Source organism: Silurus aristotelis (genome assembly GCF_946808225.1).
Source record: "Silurus aristotelis genome assembly, chromosome: 5".
In the NCBI taxonomy this organism is placed as follows: Eukaryota; Metazoa; Chordata; class Actinopteri; order Siluriformes; family Siluridae; genus Silurus; species Silurus aristotelis.
Genome location: NC_139578.1, coordinates 10,587,167 through 10,605,779, shown reverse-complemented (window position 1 = coordinate 10,605,779; position 18,613 = coordinate 10,587,167). Strand labels below are relative to the sequence as shown.

Genomic DNA, 18,613 nt, shown 5'->3' with positions numbered 1-18,613 from the left:
TACTACCTGTTTTAGCGTCACACTGGTAACTGGACCTCACATCATAATATATTAATACAAAAACGAATATAAATTTTTGTTATTTAATGAATGTATCCAGGCTGAACCACCATATAGAACACAAGCAGAGAAAAGATGATGATGATCAGGTAATCAGGAATGTGTCTGTTCTCAGTTATGTTTACATCACTGACTCCCTCTGTCTCATTCACGTCAGCCCCATACTTCTTGTTGCCTTCTGCCCTGCTCATTTTTAGTTTTGTAAACTAGTCCACATCTGTGGTGTGTGATGTAGAAAATGATACAACAGTGGTAGATTGAAAAACCCCACAATGACAGGAAACCGGTTGATTGGCTGAAAACAGCACACAATGAAAAGAAAAAATATTGATGTCGCCAAATAACGAAACTAAAACTCAAGTAACGAGTCTGGTTTGAAAATTTAAGAAATAGAAAGTACAGATATTTGTGCAAAAGATTTGAGTGAAAGTAAAAAAAAAGGTAAAGTACTGAAACCAGACAAATTTACTTAAGTACAGTAACAAAGTATTTGTACATGGTTACTTCCCACCTCTTTCTGGACCTCGAGTGTTCTGGGACAAGCGTAAAGTAGCTACTAAAACTGAATGAATTATCATGTAAATAGCTGTATTTAGTTATATAGCACGTCTTATTTGTATATAAATTAGTGGGTTTTTTTGGCAAGTTCCATATTTCCATGCTGTTTAAGTTCTGTGTGTAATTTTTTTTATTTTATTTTTTTATGTTAAGTCAGAGTTCTAAATAGCAGTTTCTGACTTACTGTAGGACTGGAATTTTAATGTGTAAATATATATTTATTAGACCAAAAACAAACAAAAAAAAAACTATAAAATTCTTAATTTGCAATAGGAGGTTTTTTGGACAGTTTCTTGTGCTTGATAAAAGTTGGATATTTTAAAATGTGCTCTCATTTATAGTAACATGTAACATGAAAACTGTCAAATTCCTATAAATGACACCACAGTTAAAAAATAAATTCAAGTTAATTTATATTTGTATTTACTATTGCAATAAAGTGCAATTTTAAAAAACTTTCTTTACGTAATATGCTTTTTGTAAATTTGTTTACACCATCCGGTACTGCAATTTCAACTAAATTACAGTGAGAACGGGTAAAGATGGATGTTTTTTACATACAGTCTATTACACAGTTTAAACAAGTACCTTTACACACCCACATGATGACACAATTATCATCTATAAATGAAAATTGTTTTAAAATCTTTAAATGAGATTAACTTTTTTTTTTCTTTTCTTTGACAATTTATTGCGTGGGTAGTACAAATAATGGAGAAGCCCCCCAAAAAACATCTTGAAATGTATCCTTTAACTATTTTGTTTGCAACTGCTTGTTCAAGCATTGAACTTTTATAGAAACACAGACAAGAATATTTAAAAAACCCACTAGTGGCATTTTATGTAAACAGGAACAAACCTATATTTTATCTGCGCATTTTTGGTGAAAAACAAGATCACATTAAATGTGGTGTTTACACAATATGGTGTGGAAAAAACAAACAAGAAAAACATCCTGTGATCTGAGGCATTGATGAAAGAGATCAGAAAAGAAAATCCACACAGCTTAAAAGCATCATTAAAAGCATGAGTTGCAATTTGCCTGGTAGCTCGAACCAATCTGGCGATTTTCCTTGGACCTCTCTTATCAACAAGGCTTTCTTTCAAACAGAACAGAATTCTGTCTAAGCCAGTTTAGTGTAAAAATCCCAGGAGATAACAGTTTTTGAAATTCTCAAACCAGCTCATTTGGCACCAACCATCAAGCCACAGTTACAGTCACAAAACAGTTTTTCTTCCACACATTCTGATATTTAATATGAAAATGAACTAAAGCTCTGCATTGTGTTGCTCTCACATCATTAGCTGATTGGATAATTGCATAAATGAGCAGGTGTACAGGTGTTCCTATTAAAGTGGACAGTGAGTGTAGTGGTTTGACACTAAGAATTAAAATATTTATGGACATTGACATTTAGTCTCTTTAAAATCTTTAAAAAGTGATATCTAATATCTGACCTCTACCCTGATCTTGGCAGAACTATTTGCACTGTGCATTTCTATGGCACTCCAATAATAAAAATCTGACTCGTATGATACATTCTTTTAGTTTTACGTTATCTTTTAGCTGACAGGGGATACAGTAGAACACCACTAAATGTGGAAAAGACCTCAGTGGACGATGAAATTGCCAGAGTCCCTGATGTCTTTACAACGCCCACTTTCTGACCTTGTCTAAGGTCAAGGATGAGGCTGGCAGAGGCAGAGGCAGAGCCTCCACAGAGGCACCCTGTAGAGGTGTCCCCCTCTGCTCCTGCTGTTACGAGCTTCTGGATGCTACGATTGGCCACTGAGAGCACAGCTTCCACTCGTTCTCCTTTCTGGGCCGTTATCACGACACTCAACAAGTACCGGCCATCACTTGGAACAGTGAATACACCTAAAACACAAACAGAAGTTTTTATTTGTCTATACAATAGTAATATACATATACTACACTATGCATGGGTGCACACCTGTATGTGGGTCATAGTGATTTCCATCGTTCAGCAGCACTCTGTTAAAGCGGATGATGCCGACCTCTTCAGAAAACGGTAAGAGGGACAGACCAGTCGAAAAGGACACAGGACCACTTATAATCATAGGACCTAGTCAGAAAATGTTAGTAACACAATAGAAAAGTTCATATTGGTGTCCTTATTACACAATACCCTATTAGTAGCAGTGTAGGTAAAAATATACACACAAAATAGTTCTATGTTTTATAGCAACCACTAAATCTACTAAAATTATCATTAGTAAACCATAAAACTAAACATTTTATGTATCAGGTTGCACATGAACCCATGTCACAATATGCTGAACCTAACATTAAATATATGTTTTATATTTGCTCAATGGGTTTGTAATGAGTTCACATTTAGTCAGGATGTACATCCGAACAATTACCTCATCGTCAACTTTTTCCAACATATAGAAATTTCGGTGAAATCTGTTTTTGTGTCTGGCTTTAAAAACCTTCTGCAATCTTGTCCCTCTGGACTCTCCTTACATCGCACTATAGCAATCTCTGTTTCTCTGTGAACACTGAAAGGTATTTGGCTATGTAATCCTCCATAGTTATGAACACATTATGTTGATTGACAATTTTTTAGCATGTTCCAGCTTTGACCATACACAGCACCTATTAAATGTAGAGAAGAACATGGTATGTTTGGCTAAGTGCCATTAAAATGTACTCTGCTGCACAACAGAAATTTTTTTTTTTTTATCACTACACTGCCTTTCCATGTATCACTCAGTTTTCAACTTTTAACGGCATTATGATAAACATAAATGAAGACAATTCATGTAAAACATTTTTTTATGTTTTTATGAGAAGGAACTTTTAATTCTTCTTTCAGCTTCTCCCATTAGGGGTCGCCACAGTGGATCATCCATCTCCATACCCCCCTGTCCTCTACATCTGCATCTTTCACACCAACTACCTGCATGTCTTCCCTCACCCCATCCATAAACCACCTCCTTGGTCTTCCTCTTTTCCTCCTTCCTGGTGGCTCCATCCTTCAGCATTCTCCTACCCATATACCCAATGTCCCTCCTCTGCACATGTCCAAACCGTCTCAATCTCACCTTCCTCACCTTGTCTCCAAAACGTCCTACATGTGCTGTTCCTCTAATAAACTTGTTTGTAACTGCAAATATCAACCACTGCAAACAGGAAAGGGCTTAGAGCCGATCCTTGATGCAGTCCCACCTCCACCTTGAACCAGTCTGTCGTTCCTGCTGTCACACTGTCCTCGTACATGTCCTGCATCACCCTCACATACTTCTCTGACACACCTGACTTCCTCATACAATACCACAACTCTTCTTCTCGGCACCCTGTCGTACGCTTTCTCTAAATCCACAAACACACAATGCAACTCCTTCTGTCCTTCTCTATACTTCTCCATCAACATTCTCAAAGCAAATCATGCGTCTGAGGTGCTCTTCCTCGACATAAAACCATACTGTTGCTCACAGATGGTCACCTCTTCTCTCAGCCTGGCTTCCACTACTCTTTCCCATAACTTCATGGTGTGACTGATCAACTTAATTCCCCTGTAGTTACTGCAGGTCTGCACATCTCCCTTATTCTTAAAGATCGGTACTAGCAAACTCCTTCTTCATTCCTCAGGCATCTTCTCACCTTACAGAATCTTATTAAACAATCTGGTTTAAAAACTCCACTGCCATCTCTCCTAAACATCTTCATGCTTCTACCGGTATATCATCTGGTCCAACCGACTTTCCACTCTTCATCCTCTTAATTGCTCCTCTCACTTCCTCCTTACTAACACTATCCTCTCTCCCCCTCCCCCTCCCTCTCTCTCTCTCTCTCTCTCTCTCCCCTTGTTCATCAGCTGCTCAAAATACTCCCTCCACCTTCTCAACACACTCTCCTCACTAGTTAACACATTTCCATCTCCATCATTTATTGCTCTAACTTGCAGCAGATCCTTCCCAGCCTGGCTAATCAGTACAAATCCATTTCTGCTTCCTTAGTGTCCAAACAGCCCCTCATATGCCTTTTCCTTGGTTTGTGCCACATCCCTCTATACCTGCTTCCACATCTCCTTGTACTCCTGTCTACTTTTCTCATCACTCTGTCAATCCCAATTCTGTTTTGCAAACCTTTTTCTCCTTATGCTCTCCTGCACTTCCTCATTCCACACCATGTCTCTTTGACTTTCTTTCACTTTTCCACGTCACACCAAGTACCTTTCTAGCTGCCACCCTCATCACTCCTGCAGTAGTTACTCAATCATCCAACACCTCTTCACCACCATTGAGCCTCTGTCTGACCTCTTCCCTGTACCTTACACTACACTCTTCCTCCTTCAGTTTCCACCGTCTTACTCTTCTTTCAGTCCCCACACTTCTCCTCTTGTTCTTCACCTTCAAAACCATCCTACAGACCACCATCCAATGCTGTCTGTCTACACTGTCCCCTGTCAACACATAACAATCTCCAATCTCCTTCAGGTTGCATCTCGTACATAAAACATAGTCAACATGTGCACCTTCTTCCACTCTTATACGTCACCCTATGCTCCTCCTTCTTCTTAAAATAAGTGTTCACCACTGCCATTTCCATCCTTTTAGCAAAATGTACCACCATCTGCCCTTCCACATTCCTCTCCTTAAGACCATACCTACCCATCACCTTCTTATAAACTCTGTTCCCTTCACCTACATGCCTATTAAAGTCTGCCCCAATCACCAATCTTTCATTTTTAGTTACACCATCTACCACTTCATCTAACTCACTTCAGAATTTTTCTTTCCCCTTCATCTCACAGCCCACTTGTGGAGCATAGGCACTGATGACATTTATCATCACCCCTTTAACTTTCAGCTTCACGATCTTCACCATATCAGAAACTCTCTTCACCTCCACTACACTCTTACTGTACGCTTCCTTCAGAATCATCTCCAATGTTCCTGGCCTTACTTCCTTTCCACTTGGTCTCCTGAACACACAAGATATCTACCTTTCTCCTCTCCATCATATCAGCTACCTCTCTCCCTTTACCAGTCATAGTAAAGTACCAACCCGAAACTCCACGCTCCTACACTTCTCGCTTCCCTGCTGCCTCTGTAGATGTCTTCCTCCTCTCATTCTCCTCCTTCTGCCAACAGTAGCCCAGGCCTCAACCGATCCGGTATAAAACTCTGCTTCATAATCCACAGGTTTGATTTGGCACATGTTTTACGCTGGATGCCCTTACTAACGCAACCCTCCCCATTTTTCCGGGCTTGGGACCGGCACTAAGGGTGCACTGGCTTGAGCAACCAGGGGAACCACTTTGGGGAATTGATCTTTTTTCTTTTATTTTGCCCTATATACATACACAAGTACGAACATACACATTCAATGACATTTTCATATAAATATATTAATTGGAAAAAAAAAAAAGAAATTCATAAAATACACTTTTGAAGGTCAATGAAATAACACCCTATAAGTCAATTTAGCTGACGAATATCTATATTAACTGTATTGATCTGTATGCTGCTACTAGGCCACAGGCACTTTACAAAAACAATAAATAAAAAGTACCTGGACGTATATGAGCTGTAACAGAAACTGTGGATGATGGAGAAAAGCCTGAAGCACACACACACAAAACATGTCATTAACACTGTCAAAGCACACTAAGATGCCATTAAGACAAATGGTAGTAACAAATTATGACACAAAGAAACAATAATGAAGTGTAAAAGCTACTCACCTGGAGCTGTAGCAGAGCCCTTAACAGGTGTCTTCTTGCCATTGCTGCCCTGAGGGGGGCTTGATGAAAGCTTGGTTCCAGGTGGACCTGCTTCTCCAGACTCTAAAACTGGAGCAGTTTTCTCTAGAACAACACTAGAGTCCTCCAAACCAGAACGAGCACCTGGAAAATTAGGAGAAAGGCGAGCAGTGAAATATAATAGTAGTCATGATGAAGCTAACAGATGTTGACAGGACTAATTTCACTTTTGCCCATTTATTTCCAATAGATCCGAAGTTCTAATCACAACTTCAACACACACAACACTGTGCGTAAAAAAAGGACCATTTTGACCAGGGTTGCCAGGGTTGGGCAAAGATACATCGAAATGTATTTTAAAATAAAATACCAAATACCTTAACTTTAAGTGTATCAAAATGAACTACAAAATACAGCAGCTACACCATGTATCAAAATAGACTACTGTATTTTTGTATTTAAAAAATACTAAAAAATCCTTATATAAGGAAACATGATATTTCTTCACAAACCTTCCATTAATTGGCCTGTTTGATCTGTTCCTTTACTATTACACTGAGGTGATTAAATAAACAATGTTTGATAGCTACGGCTTTTCTCTGGCCAAGTCACATAATAAATCTGACACGTGCAACCAGTTAACAGATCAAATATTCACATTCATATCCCTGTGCTCTCACAGATTGATTGTATCCTAGGTGTTTAATAATGAAGGGCTACTTTGCATCAGCAACAATGACAAACAAGCCATTTATAAGAAAATAACTGATAGCACCTGTATTCATAGCAATTAGTTTCTAACTAATTAATCATTCGATTGTTAATTATAAATATAATCATTTATTCTGTGTCAGGCATGTATGTGTTCATTGCAATGGTATGCAAAATCATAATCCTACATCAGCTACTTTAATTATGGTACAATATTCAGCAATCAAATATTTATTAATCAATAATTGTACACCTATTTGAAAGCTGCCAGCCTGCACATTTCTTACCTTCACCATCTTCTTCTATATGGATTATTTTTCTGTTCTGATCTGATCTGATTCTTGTCACAATCTATTTGGATCCAATTGTCTTGTAATGTAATATGTAATATGTAAACTATTTTGTGATGGTTATTTAAATTTTTGGTAACAATTGTGCATTGGTTTACTGAAAATATCAAGGATACATACTGAATATATGGCTATTTATTTAATATGTTAATTAACATTTAATTAAACTGTGTGGGCATCTGGAAACTTGCACTTTAGCAAGAACTAGCATCTAGGTTACTTAAATTCAGGTGTCTGTTGGCATATTGCTAATTCGTATTTGTACATGGGATTCTCCAGCAGTTACTTACAATATAGTATCTTTTATTTGTTTGCACATCACAGGACATTTGCCGCTTTAGACAATAATACGACCCGATCATAAAGCTACACTAAATGGACAAAGGTTTGTGGACACATAAGCATAAGATTTGTATGTGCTTTCTGAACATCCCAGTTCTTATTTGCTGTTAAAATAAACTCCACTTCCTAGTTCAATTGAGGGGGAAAAATTTAATTTATGTAAATGTAATCTAAAACATTTTTGTGGTAACAGTTTGGAAAAGAACCATATATGGCTGAAAAGAAAAAGCATATGTTAATACTTTCTTATAGTCTACTGCTCTGGTTGACACCACTTTAAAAGTAATAAAGGCAAAATCAAAAGTTCTGGCAAACCAACATATTGTACTTCCATGTCGTCAAGCCACAAAAAGCAAATCTAAAATGCTTTTTTTCTGTTTGGTTTTTTTTTACATTTTTTTCAAAATGATTGTGGGTACATTTGGCCCACACACGTCAGGTTGTTTTCTAACTATCCCTGAGCCAGTACTGAACACACCACGATCAACCACAGTTAGCAAATTGTGATGTTCACTGCTGCTTGCTTTTCAAACAACACTTACTATGATGTAAGGCTGAGCCAAACGAATGACCACATTAGGGCTTATTTATAGGTTAGTCTCGCTCTATATCTTTCCCTGGAGGCTATGAGTATGTATTTGGCATGGCTATAATGCAAAAGTTAAGAAATAGGAGAGGCTCAGACAAATTAAGTGAAAGGTTTCGAGGAGTAACTTTGCAGTTGTGTTCCTCGATGATGACAGTATTGAGCGCACAGCTGGACTGAATTATTCCCCATACACCTAAACACAGATAGGGTTTAAACATTGATAAAAAAAAAAAAAAAGTTTTATATTCTTGACATTGTTTCAGACATTTTCGAGTCAAAGAAAGAAGAGGTTTCTTCAAAGGAAAATATCCGGTCATATAGTTTGACTGCTTAAAAGCAATATAAAGCTTGGATATATATTGTATATGTAGCACACTTCCAAGAAATGATAAACACTTTTAGATAAAACACTTCACTGGTTAGTTATGCGGCTTACCATTTGGTCCCCACAATCTGTAGCAATGGATCAGCTGCTACTGAACGGTTAATGATCTCTCTCTCTCTCTCTCTCTCTCTCTCTCACACACACACACACACACCACACACACACACACACACACACACACACACACATTTTATATATATATATATATATATATATATATATATATATATATATATATATATATATATATATATATATATATATATATATATATATATATAGATATATATATACATATATATATATATACAAAATGAACAGCCAAAACATTACAATCGCCTGCCTAATATTGTGTAGGTTTTACTTGTGCCACTAAAATAGTTCTGATCCAATGAGGACATGACTCCACAAAACATTTATTGGGCACCAAAATGAGCAGCAAAAATGTTCTTTAAATAGTGAGGTGAAGCCTCCATAGTTCAGATTGTTTGTCCGGCACTTCCCACAGATACTCAATCTGGGGAATTTGAAAGGCGAATTCAACACCTTGAACACTTTTTAATATTCCTCAAACTATTCTTGAACAATTTTTGCAGAAAGCATAGCTGAAAGAGACCAGTGCCATTATGAAATACTGTTGCCATGAACTGGTGCAGTGTATGACACCTGATTCAATGTTTAAGTAGGTGGTATCCATTTAAGTAGCATCCATATCAATGTTAGGTTCCAAGGTTTTCCTTGGAACATTGGCCATTGCACCATACTGCCTACACCGTAGTTTATCCTGGTGTCATTTAAGTAGGTAAAAGGTAAACTAACCACTGCATACCAGGAAAACCCCACAAAACTTGACTCTCTCGCTCACACACACACACAGCTTTTGGAAAATAGATTTTCGTTGTCCTGCAAGGTTTATATCTAAGCCTCATGTTAAAACCATCTGCTCCTGCTAATTTTTAGTCCCTCTCCTTTGAACAAAAGAAGCATCTGTTTTGATACTGATAAGAAGAAACACACAACTTCTCTACCTTTCCATCACCAAACCATCAGTTTAACACTGACTTGTTTAACACGTCATGTCATCGGGTCACTAACCATCTAATTTAGCTCTTTAAAAAGCCACCTTACATCCTTACAACCATAGACATGCAGTGTGTATGAAAACACACCAGTATTTTAACCCCAATTCCCAAAAATGCAAAATATAAATAACTGGATGATTGGTACAAATCTCAAACTCGTATGCTAATCACAATTTAACAAAAATCATAGCAAATGTTTAAACTGAGTAAATGTACATTTTGAGGAAAATCTTTTTCAAATTTTATGACTGCAACACTTCTCAGAAATGTTGGGAGAGGGCCACTACGTAGCATCCCTTCTTCTTTTAACAGCAGTCCATATATGGGGAACTGGGAAATGAAGAGACCTGTTGTTTAAGTTTTGGAAAAAGAATGTTGTCCAATTTGTGCCTGATACAGGATTCTAGATGCTCATCTGACATGTGTCGTCTTGGTTGTATTTTTCACGATGTGCCAAATGTTTTCAAATTGGGAAATGTCTAAACTGCAGGCAGGCCAGTTCAGCACCCAGACTCTACCATTAGAAAGCAGTGCAGCTGTAATAGATGCAGTATGGGATAAAGCAATGTCTTTCTGTAATATGCAATAAACCTTCCCTTAAAAAAAAAACAAAAAAAAAAAAAAAAACAACGTCATCTGGATGCATGTTTCTTTAAAAGCTGTACAGACCTTCAGCATTGATGGTATGGGGCTGCATGTGTGTTTATGGAACGGGCAGCTTTCACACCTGGAAAAGCACTATCAGAAATGCAGGCTTTTGAACTGAGAGCTGATAAGACAGATGATCACTCTTCTCTTTAGTTTAGAGGAAGTAGCATCCATGGTTTCCAAAAATGGAATTTGAAATTTCAATTCATCAGACCGAAGAAGTTTTCCCCTTAGCCCCAGTACATTTTACCTTTGACCTAGAGAAGGCATCGGCATTTTTTGATCATGTTCATATGTAGCTTCTTCCATGCATGATAAAGTTTTAACCTGCATTTGTGGATAACCTGGTGAAGTGTTCAGTCAGTAATTGCTGAAAGTGTCTGAACCCATGCAGTGATTTCCATTACCAAATCATGCTTGATTAAATGCATGAGGGCCTGAAAATGACAAGCATCCAATATTGATTTTCACTTGTCCCTTGTGCAGAGATTCTAGATTCTACGAATATTTTCTTTACATTATTATCTACTGTATATGATATCTACTGATAAGATATTTAAAGTCTTCGCAACTTAATGTCGAGAAACATTATTTTGAAATTGCTCCACAAATGAACGACTAATTGAAGATTTTTTTATGATGTTACTGAACTGTTGCCAATTTTAGTATAATCTTTAGTAACCCTTAGTTTTTAGTCTTTTGTTGCCCAGTCCTAACTTATTTGAGAGATGTCCAAATTCAAAATGACATTATTATTCCTTAAACTTTGACATTTTCTTAGTTTAAACTATTGATGTTTTCTTTGTTCCATTGTGAACAAAATCAGATTTGCAAATCATCACATTCTGTTTTTTTTTTGTTTTGTTTTTTTTTACATTTTATCCAACTATTTTAGAACTGGGGTTGTAGCTTTTCAATTAGATATTAATATTTTGAACAGAGAGGTCTAGATTTTTAACAAGGAATTATTGTGAAACTCTTTGTCTTACTCACATGCTTATTATCAGGGCAAAGCTGATAGCTTTTCTTGAAAATGAAGTCTGGTAATCAGGTGACTCCAGTACTTCAGATAAAATGTCTATATATATATTCAACTGAGAGTGGACAAAGACGACAGCACAGAGAAACCACAGCAGTCATAGTTCAAAGGTCAGGAAGGATCTTGGGGAGAACCTCAACCTCGGTACCTCAAAAACTTTCAACTGACTGCAGTGCAAATAAAGTGCGCATTTACTAGCAAATGGCTCTCATTTAGCAATTTCAAGTTATGCACAAGATGTTATCCACAAAACAGGAAATAAAAAATGATAAATAAAAAAAGTGAGTGCGACCAATTCATTTGTAACACAGCCCACTAAAACAATAAAGCTCTAAATGGTTCGTTTACACTCTAAGTGTTTACTAACTGTGGGGTTATAAAACTTATACAGGGTGCAATAGCAACGTGTTCTTAAACAATCATTTCAGTCCAAACTTAATTTATATTCGCTATTAAATTTGGTTAAATAAAAGCGGGGGAAGTGTAACTAAGAGTGAAGTAATTATCTAAAAACGAGAACACCACCACAAATGACCCCTAATTCTTCAAATGCTGGAATACTGCCAAGACATCACTGGCTTTTTATGGTTTTAAATGCCCATTGGCTAATCTTTACTGTTTTTATAATCCAGGTCAAATGAAAAGCAGATTTTTTTCCCTCTCGCTCACATTCTCAAGCTCTATTTCACAAAATAGAGCTCATGTTTGGCTCAGCTCTGGGGTTCATCTTGTTAAAAGCAGGCGACATGTGTGTCCAATCAGAGTACACAGAAAACTATCTACCTACTTTATAAGCACACATGCACTCCCATTTATTTCAACATATTTCCTAGGCACTTTCAATAACTGTAGCTAAAAAGCTAAATGTCCTTATAAAATATTTGGGCCTCACGAAGGGTTAAATACATTTTCACAAACACATATTAGAGGCACACAAAAACCCAAGTAAAATAATTTTCCAAGTAGTAACCTTTAGGGGGGGATTCCTAAACATTATCTAAGCGTTACTTCCAGGTGGTGCACAGCTGCTGTTCAGGGTCTCAACTAAATAGTGAAAGTTATACAGTCTGAATGAATGTCATTATAATTTACGGACACATTTAAAATACCGACATTGTACAAGTAGATTATACATTGCAATATCAAAGCTATCAGCAGCTGTTCCAATTAATTGGATGCATTAATGCGCTTGTTCTCATTCTTTTTTCTGCAATAAACAGCTTATTGAAGGTTCAGCTAACAAAAAATTATATATATAAATAAACATTTGTTGAAATAAAGAAAGAGTATCGGGGTGAGGGAGGGTCAGTGCTTTGTAGAGGTCAGTAAGTTTCCCAATACAGGAAAGTCTACAGGACAGCAGGATTTTAACTGATACCAATGACTAGTCTTGTAGATCCAGAACATTAAAAGTAACTGGAAATGGTTAAAAAATGAAATAAAAGCACGACGTGTCATTTGTTAAAATTTAACATTTGGAAAACTGTTTTGGTATAACAGGAATAAAGAAAACGTATGGAATGCTGTTATAGGAACAGTTCCATCATTCCCAGTGAGCCACATCATACAACACCATCATTGCCTTTTTCTTCTTTGTTTTACTGTTGTGTTTCATCCCCCTTTTGTTTGGTCAATTTCCCCATACTTGTAACTTATTTGATACATACCTGTGTACTGCGGCGTGTTGGTGGTTCCATGCTCCGTGCCCACTGTGGTGTGTGTATGTTCTCTTAGTGTGTTGATGTCTGTAGAGTGAGTGAGGACAGTACTATTGAGCTTTCGGACACAGTTCCACAGGCCATTGACATGTTTGTTGAGTCCATCTTTAATTCTCTTAAGACTGTCTGACATTGGCTCCAGTCTACCGCAGACCCTTTCAACAGTGGCCACCCGTCCATCCATTCCAGACAACATCTCTTCCACTTTATTGGCTGATTCTTGATTCTTTCCACACGCTTCCTCCAGTTCACTAAGTTTGTCATACAGACCGGCCATATGACTTTGGCTTATGGACTCATTAAAAACTTGGACCGAGCTCTCCAATTGCGTAACATGCTGCATAAGGGAGCTCACCTCTCCCCTCATACTCTGCATTTGATATTCCATCTCTAATAGATTTTGGCCATCAGTTGGCATGGTGTGCAATTGCATGTCGCCAAAGACCTGTAGAGCTGCGCTGATCTTGCTCTCCAGAGTTACGTTTAGTGCCGCTTGTTCTTTTGTTATCTCACTTCTCAACTTCTCCTCAAGTTTGAGGCGGTGCTTTTCTGCACTCTTTTCTGCTATGTTAAACCTTGTGTTCAGTGCCTCTTCTAAAGCCTTCTGTTTCGTGTTTGTCACATTTATAGCACTTGCCAAGCTCTGATAGACATTCTTCAAGCTCTGAATCTCATCTTGAAACTGTGCCACCTCCAATCCACTGGAAGTGCTGTTTGAAACGAGGTGCCTGAGGTCTTGGATGTCCTGGCGCAGGTCGGCCTCTTTAGATTCGAGGAGCTCAGTAAGACTTAGGTAGGAGTTCTCCTGCTCCTCACACTGCTCTTTGACTGATTCCACTTTGTAATAACAAGAGTTCTTCAAATCAGCCATTTTAATATCCATTCCCTCTAGCAGCTCTTTACGAAGAGCTTGAAGTTTTTCATCAATGTAAGACTGGCATGAGCACTCAGTGGACAAGGTCGAGGAAGGGATTGGAACCGGGGTACCACTGGCTGCACCTTTCAACTGGTTCATCTGGTCTTCAATCTGCTGGAGCTTAGCCTCCAGGCCCTGAATGGTGTGGGTGTTGGTGCTAATTGCATTTGAAAGTTGGGTGACCTGGTTCTGAAGCTCATTAGGACCTGAAGGAATTGTAAGGTCTGGGGGCAGAACAATGCTCTCAGTGACTCCAGCCAGTGCATCCTGTGGCTGCCGCAGATGGCCAAGTAGGTTCAGGATGATCCTACTTGCATCTTCTTGGAGATCTATACGCAAGTTAGCATTGGCAGTAGTCATGGCAGACTGCATGTCAAAAACTGTTTGAGAAAGTCGCTGTACTTCTTTTTCTAAATCTTGAACTCGATGACTATCATGTTGACTCCGATGATTTCCAGACTGTCCACCTTCAGTCCATGGGTGCCTGGTTTGTCCACTTTGCCCAGGTTGTGTCATAGAATGAGAACCAGGGGAAACATCTAACCCAAATGGGGAAACAGAATTTGCATTTTATTTCTAAATAAATGTATGCTTAAAACATCAACATGAATAAAACCACAAAACCTTTACATACTCATGCATGGTAACAAAAACAATTAACAAAAGTCTTCAGATCTCCTACATGTCCTACTTTCTCTGATCTGAAATTTCTCAAACTTCTATAGCAGCACAAGTCCTACCAAGTACATTCTGTTGCGGTTTGTGGACTGGTAGCAAATCTGGCCGTGGTTCCTGGAGAAGTTGAGGAGGGAGCACATCTTTGGACTCCATGCATTCATAACCACGGTAACCTGGGCAACACCTCCACTCCAGTTCAGTTACCTGCTTGTAGCCAACTTTGTACACTGGTCTTGTTATAATGCGGTATCTAAATACACAAATGGGAAACTATCAATTAAAGTAAAGACAGACATCAAAATAGGAATGTTTACGACAGTACATATTCCAGTTAAAGTTAGCATGTCGCCTGTAAATTCTAATATTCTAATATCCCATGGAGGATAATTCTGGGGTTTTTGGTCTTTGGGGAAATACAAATTGCACCTGATCTAGTATGGATGATCGCTTGGTCAGCATAGGCAGTCGTAAGCCCTTATACATACCAAACGTTTTTAAAAAGAAACAGTGCATGACAGCAATACATAGCCCATAATTCATTCTGATTTAATTCAAGTCTAAAGCACATCTGGAGAGCAGCTTGCAAAGCAGGGGGTAGTGATGTGTGTGTTTGAGAGAGAGAGAGCATGAGCTCACACACAGCACATGCAAAACAAATGCCAGAAGTCAACCATAAACTCACAGAGGACAAGTCATTCTGGATGCCTTACATAAGTGCTTCCTATAATTTTCCACCTCCGGGATCATTAAACCAATCAGTTTTGACTTTGAACTCCACCCAGAGAAATGTATATAAGTGCTAAAAATTCAAGTAAATTAATTTGACATTAAATAGGGAGAGATCATTGTCGTTTGAAAAGTAACCAATAACCAGTTCTCATGCATTGACGTTGTAAGCTGGGTGTAATCCTTTACATAATTCCTAATGTAAAGTTTTTTCCTCCCAAGTGTACCGACGTTCAAATTTCTCCTTTTTTCAATCCAGTATTGCTGCAACAATCCCTGGCAGATCCCATGACTTCAGTGTACAATTGGCTGCTTTAGCTGAGGCTCTACAGTGTCCTTTTAATGTTATTGTAAATAAGCTTCTAGAAGACATGAGCAACTGCTTCTTGAGAAGTAATCAATATGGCTGACACGGCTGTACCGTGCCGCCTATACTTAAACTAATGTCTTGGTGATCTACGGTGACCTCAACTTCAGTCATTTCCTGCAATGAAAATGATGGAATCTGTAACGTGTTGCACGTATACATGTACTGGGTGAAAAGACCGTCAAACAGCATGTTGTAGCAAGTGTGTGCGTGTGTTTGGCGATGGAGAGGAAAAAGTATGTTATAATTTGATTACTTAACTTTGCACAATATTTCTGCTTACCCCAAATGTAATCAATCAATGTAGTAGTATGCCCAAGACGTGCACAAGGCTAATGTAGTTAAAAAGGAATAAGTCGAGTCTACCAAAAAATAAAAATAATTATTTAAAGTGCTAGTGCAATTCTGAGGTAATATGATTCAAACTTGATAGCAATATGGTTCAGGCTCTTCAGATGGTGTTTAGGGACCCCCTCCCCCCAGGGGTCCAGTTGTTGTTTTTACCCCCCTTTTTTTTCCCCTGACAGACTTTTCCAAGTTTCTGTTCCAAACTTTCAGCAGCAAAGTCAAAACAGTGGTGTTTTATGCCCTTTTTCTAAATACAAATAATAAAAAAATCCTCCTGCACACCTTATGTTTGTGTGTGAAGTCTAAAAAGCTCTCTGAAAGCTTTAATAGTCAGAAGGGCAAACAACAGACATTTTCTATACATTCTTTTAAATTTCAAACAGCTGCCATTGCGTAAAGGCTCTGAGGTACAGAAGGCAGTGGAGAAAACTTTAGAAATGCGGTACCATATTGGAATAAAAACTTATGTTAACTAACAGCTCACGTCAATTGAAGCACAGTGATATGACTTTTGCAGTCTAACAACTTGGACGCAAATAGATGAAAGCAAGCGGCAAGTGGAATTTATTGTTAATTCGATTTCTTGTCATCCTGTTACTTTACTGATTCATGTGATTGTTCATGCTAGTATGAAATTGGTTTTGCTCCGTCTACTATGAAGTATTAGACGACTTCTCCTGTGGGAGGTGGTAGCTCAGGGGTGAATTCTCTGGTTTACTGATCGGAATTATGGATGTTCAAGCCCCGTAAATGGTGGCCACTCTTGGGCCCCTTGAGCAAGGCCCTTAACGCTCTGTGCTCCAGTGGCACTGTAACACGGCAGACCTTGAGCTCTGACCCCAGCATCCTAACATCACTGTGCTGTAAAGTACGTGTGACAAATACAAAGCATCTTTCTTTCTTTCCTTCCTTTCTGTTGCCCGACTTCACAGTAAAGTCGGAGCCAGCATGAATCTCTGGCCTTTTCATTACTTGAGAACCCAGGTGAGCGATAAAAGTGTGTACCTACGCGTATGTTCTAGGTGAACTTACATTCCAGTTTGAGTACAGTGGGGCTGATGTTCAGGACAGGGTGCACTGTCGGACTCCACACTTTCGGTCACTTCACGCACAGCGCAAGTCACATTCTTGTGCACTACGAATGCACACCAGTTTCTGTCAAATAGAAACAATTAATAATGCAAAAATAATGATTGAATAACCATGATCATCTAGCCATCTTATGCAAATGCTCCTCAAAATTAAGATGAATATATGATGTGCTCATTCAAATGGTGGATATGATCCAAGCTGTACAGTAGTGTGGAATCACAAATGTACAGAAAAACACAAAAACACATGGATTAATAGGAAATATAGAAGGAAAGCACCACTCATAAACTTGACAAACTATCTTCATCATTAAGGTTACTATGGGATCATAAGGTCAAAATAGGTACTCATAATTTAGACATTATTTCAACAAGGTATAAAAAGACAGAGTAAAGGTACAGATGATGCACCCACCCAGTCGCGTAAAGTAAAAAGTTAAGTTGATAAATGGTTAGGAAAAAGGAGAAACACGTGTTCTAAGGGTCAACATCTGGCTAAAACCTTTCTGCACTCTGAAGAAAAGACACTCACTTGTTGCGTTGTTTCGGGATCGAGGCGGAATACGGAGCGCCTTGGAATAAACTGTATCTGGAAGGAGTCGCGCAGGTTACCGAGAAAGTCAGCAGAAGAAGAAGCGCTGCAGGCGGTGACCAAAAGTAAAAGCATCCACGCTTCATCTTCAAACAGCTTCAAGATCCAGTATGAAAGAAAAGTCCACGTTGCTGGTGGTGTGTGAGGCTGACTGCTGTTCTGAGCGCGCGCGCCAGTGAGTGAGTTGTACAGATGTTAGCTCCCCCCCAACACACCACCCCCTTCTTCTAGATCAACACAAGCCATGATTCAGCCCTGTTCACATTATCTCAAGGTTTCCGAGTAAAAACCCCCATCAACTGACCTGTGCAGTTTTCACAAAAAGCCAACATTTCGGTAATTAGATTCTTCAAATCTACCCACCTTGGATAAATTTCCATGTGCGCATGCGCGAGAACAAGACCACCCTTAAATGCCAACCACTGTATAATAAACTCTGAAAATCTACCAAGGTGACTTAGAAATTCTTCATTTATTTTTCTCGATTAGAAAAAAAAAAAATTGAATAAGTGCTTGTACTTTGATCTAGGAATGAAATATATCAAACTCACTGCTCAATTTCTATTAATAGGCAGCTGCTACGACTTAATGATCTGGTTCCTTGAGTTACTGGATCATTGCAATGCATTAGGATCCCGTTCCCACAAATTCGTTTTTATTATGTAGGAAATCCCCAGC

The 18,613-nt window shown here is 38.4% G+C and overlaps 1 protein-coding gene across 1 annotated transcript; it reads right to left on the bottom strand.

The window, feature by feature from the left end:
* Positions 1 to 1,436: 1,436 nt before the first annotated feature.
* emilin2b (elastin microfibril interfacer 2b) lies at positions 1,437 to 18,124 on the bottom strand. Its single transcript, XM_083542142.1, has 8 exons — positions 17,876 to 18,124; positions 17,285 to 17,407; positions 14,874 to 15,061; positions 13,167 to 14,672; positions 6,336 to 6,497; positions 6,164 to 6,211; positions 2,574 to 2,705; positions 1,437 to 2,497 (listed from the first exon to the last, which is right to left on the bottom strand). Exons 1-8 carry the CDS (start codon positions 18,019 to 18,021, stop codon positions 2,175 to 2,177), a joined length of 2,628 nt encoding a protein of 875 aa, XP_083398268.1. The 5' UTR covers positions 18,022 to 18,124; the 3' UTR covers positions 1,437 to 2,174.
* Positions 18,125 to 18,613: the final 489 nt, after the last annotated feature.

Excerpts from the sequence above, each read along its gene's own strand:
- emilin2b (XM_083542142.1), bottom strand. The coding sequence starts at position 18,021 with ATGAAGCGTGGATGCTTTTACTTTTGGTCACCGCCTGCAGCGCTTCTT. Across the intron at positions 6,212-6,335 it reads GGGCTCTGCTACAGCTCCAG|GCTTTTCTCCATCATCCACA; the intron begins GTGAGTAGCTTT and ends TGTGTGCTTCAG. Across the intron at positions 2,706-6,163 it reads TACAGCTCATATACGTCCAG|GTCCTATGATTATAAGTGGT; the intron begins GTACTTTTTATT and ends TTTTCTGACTAG.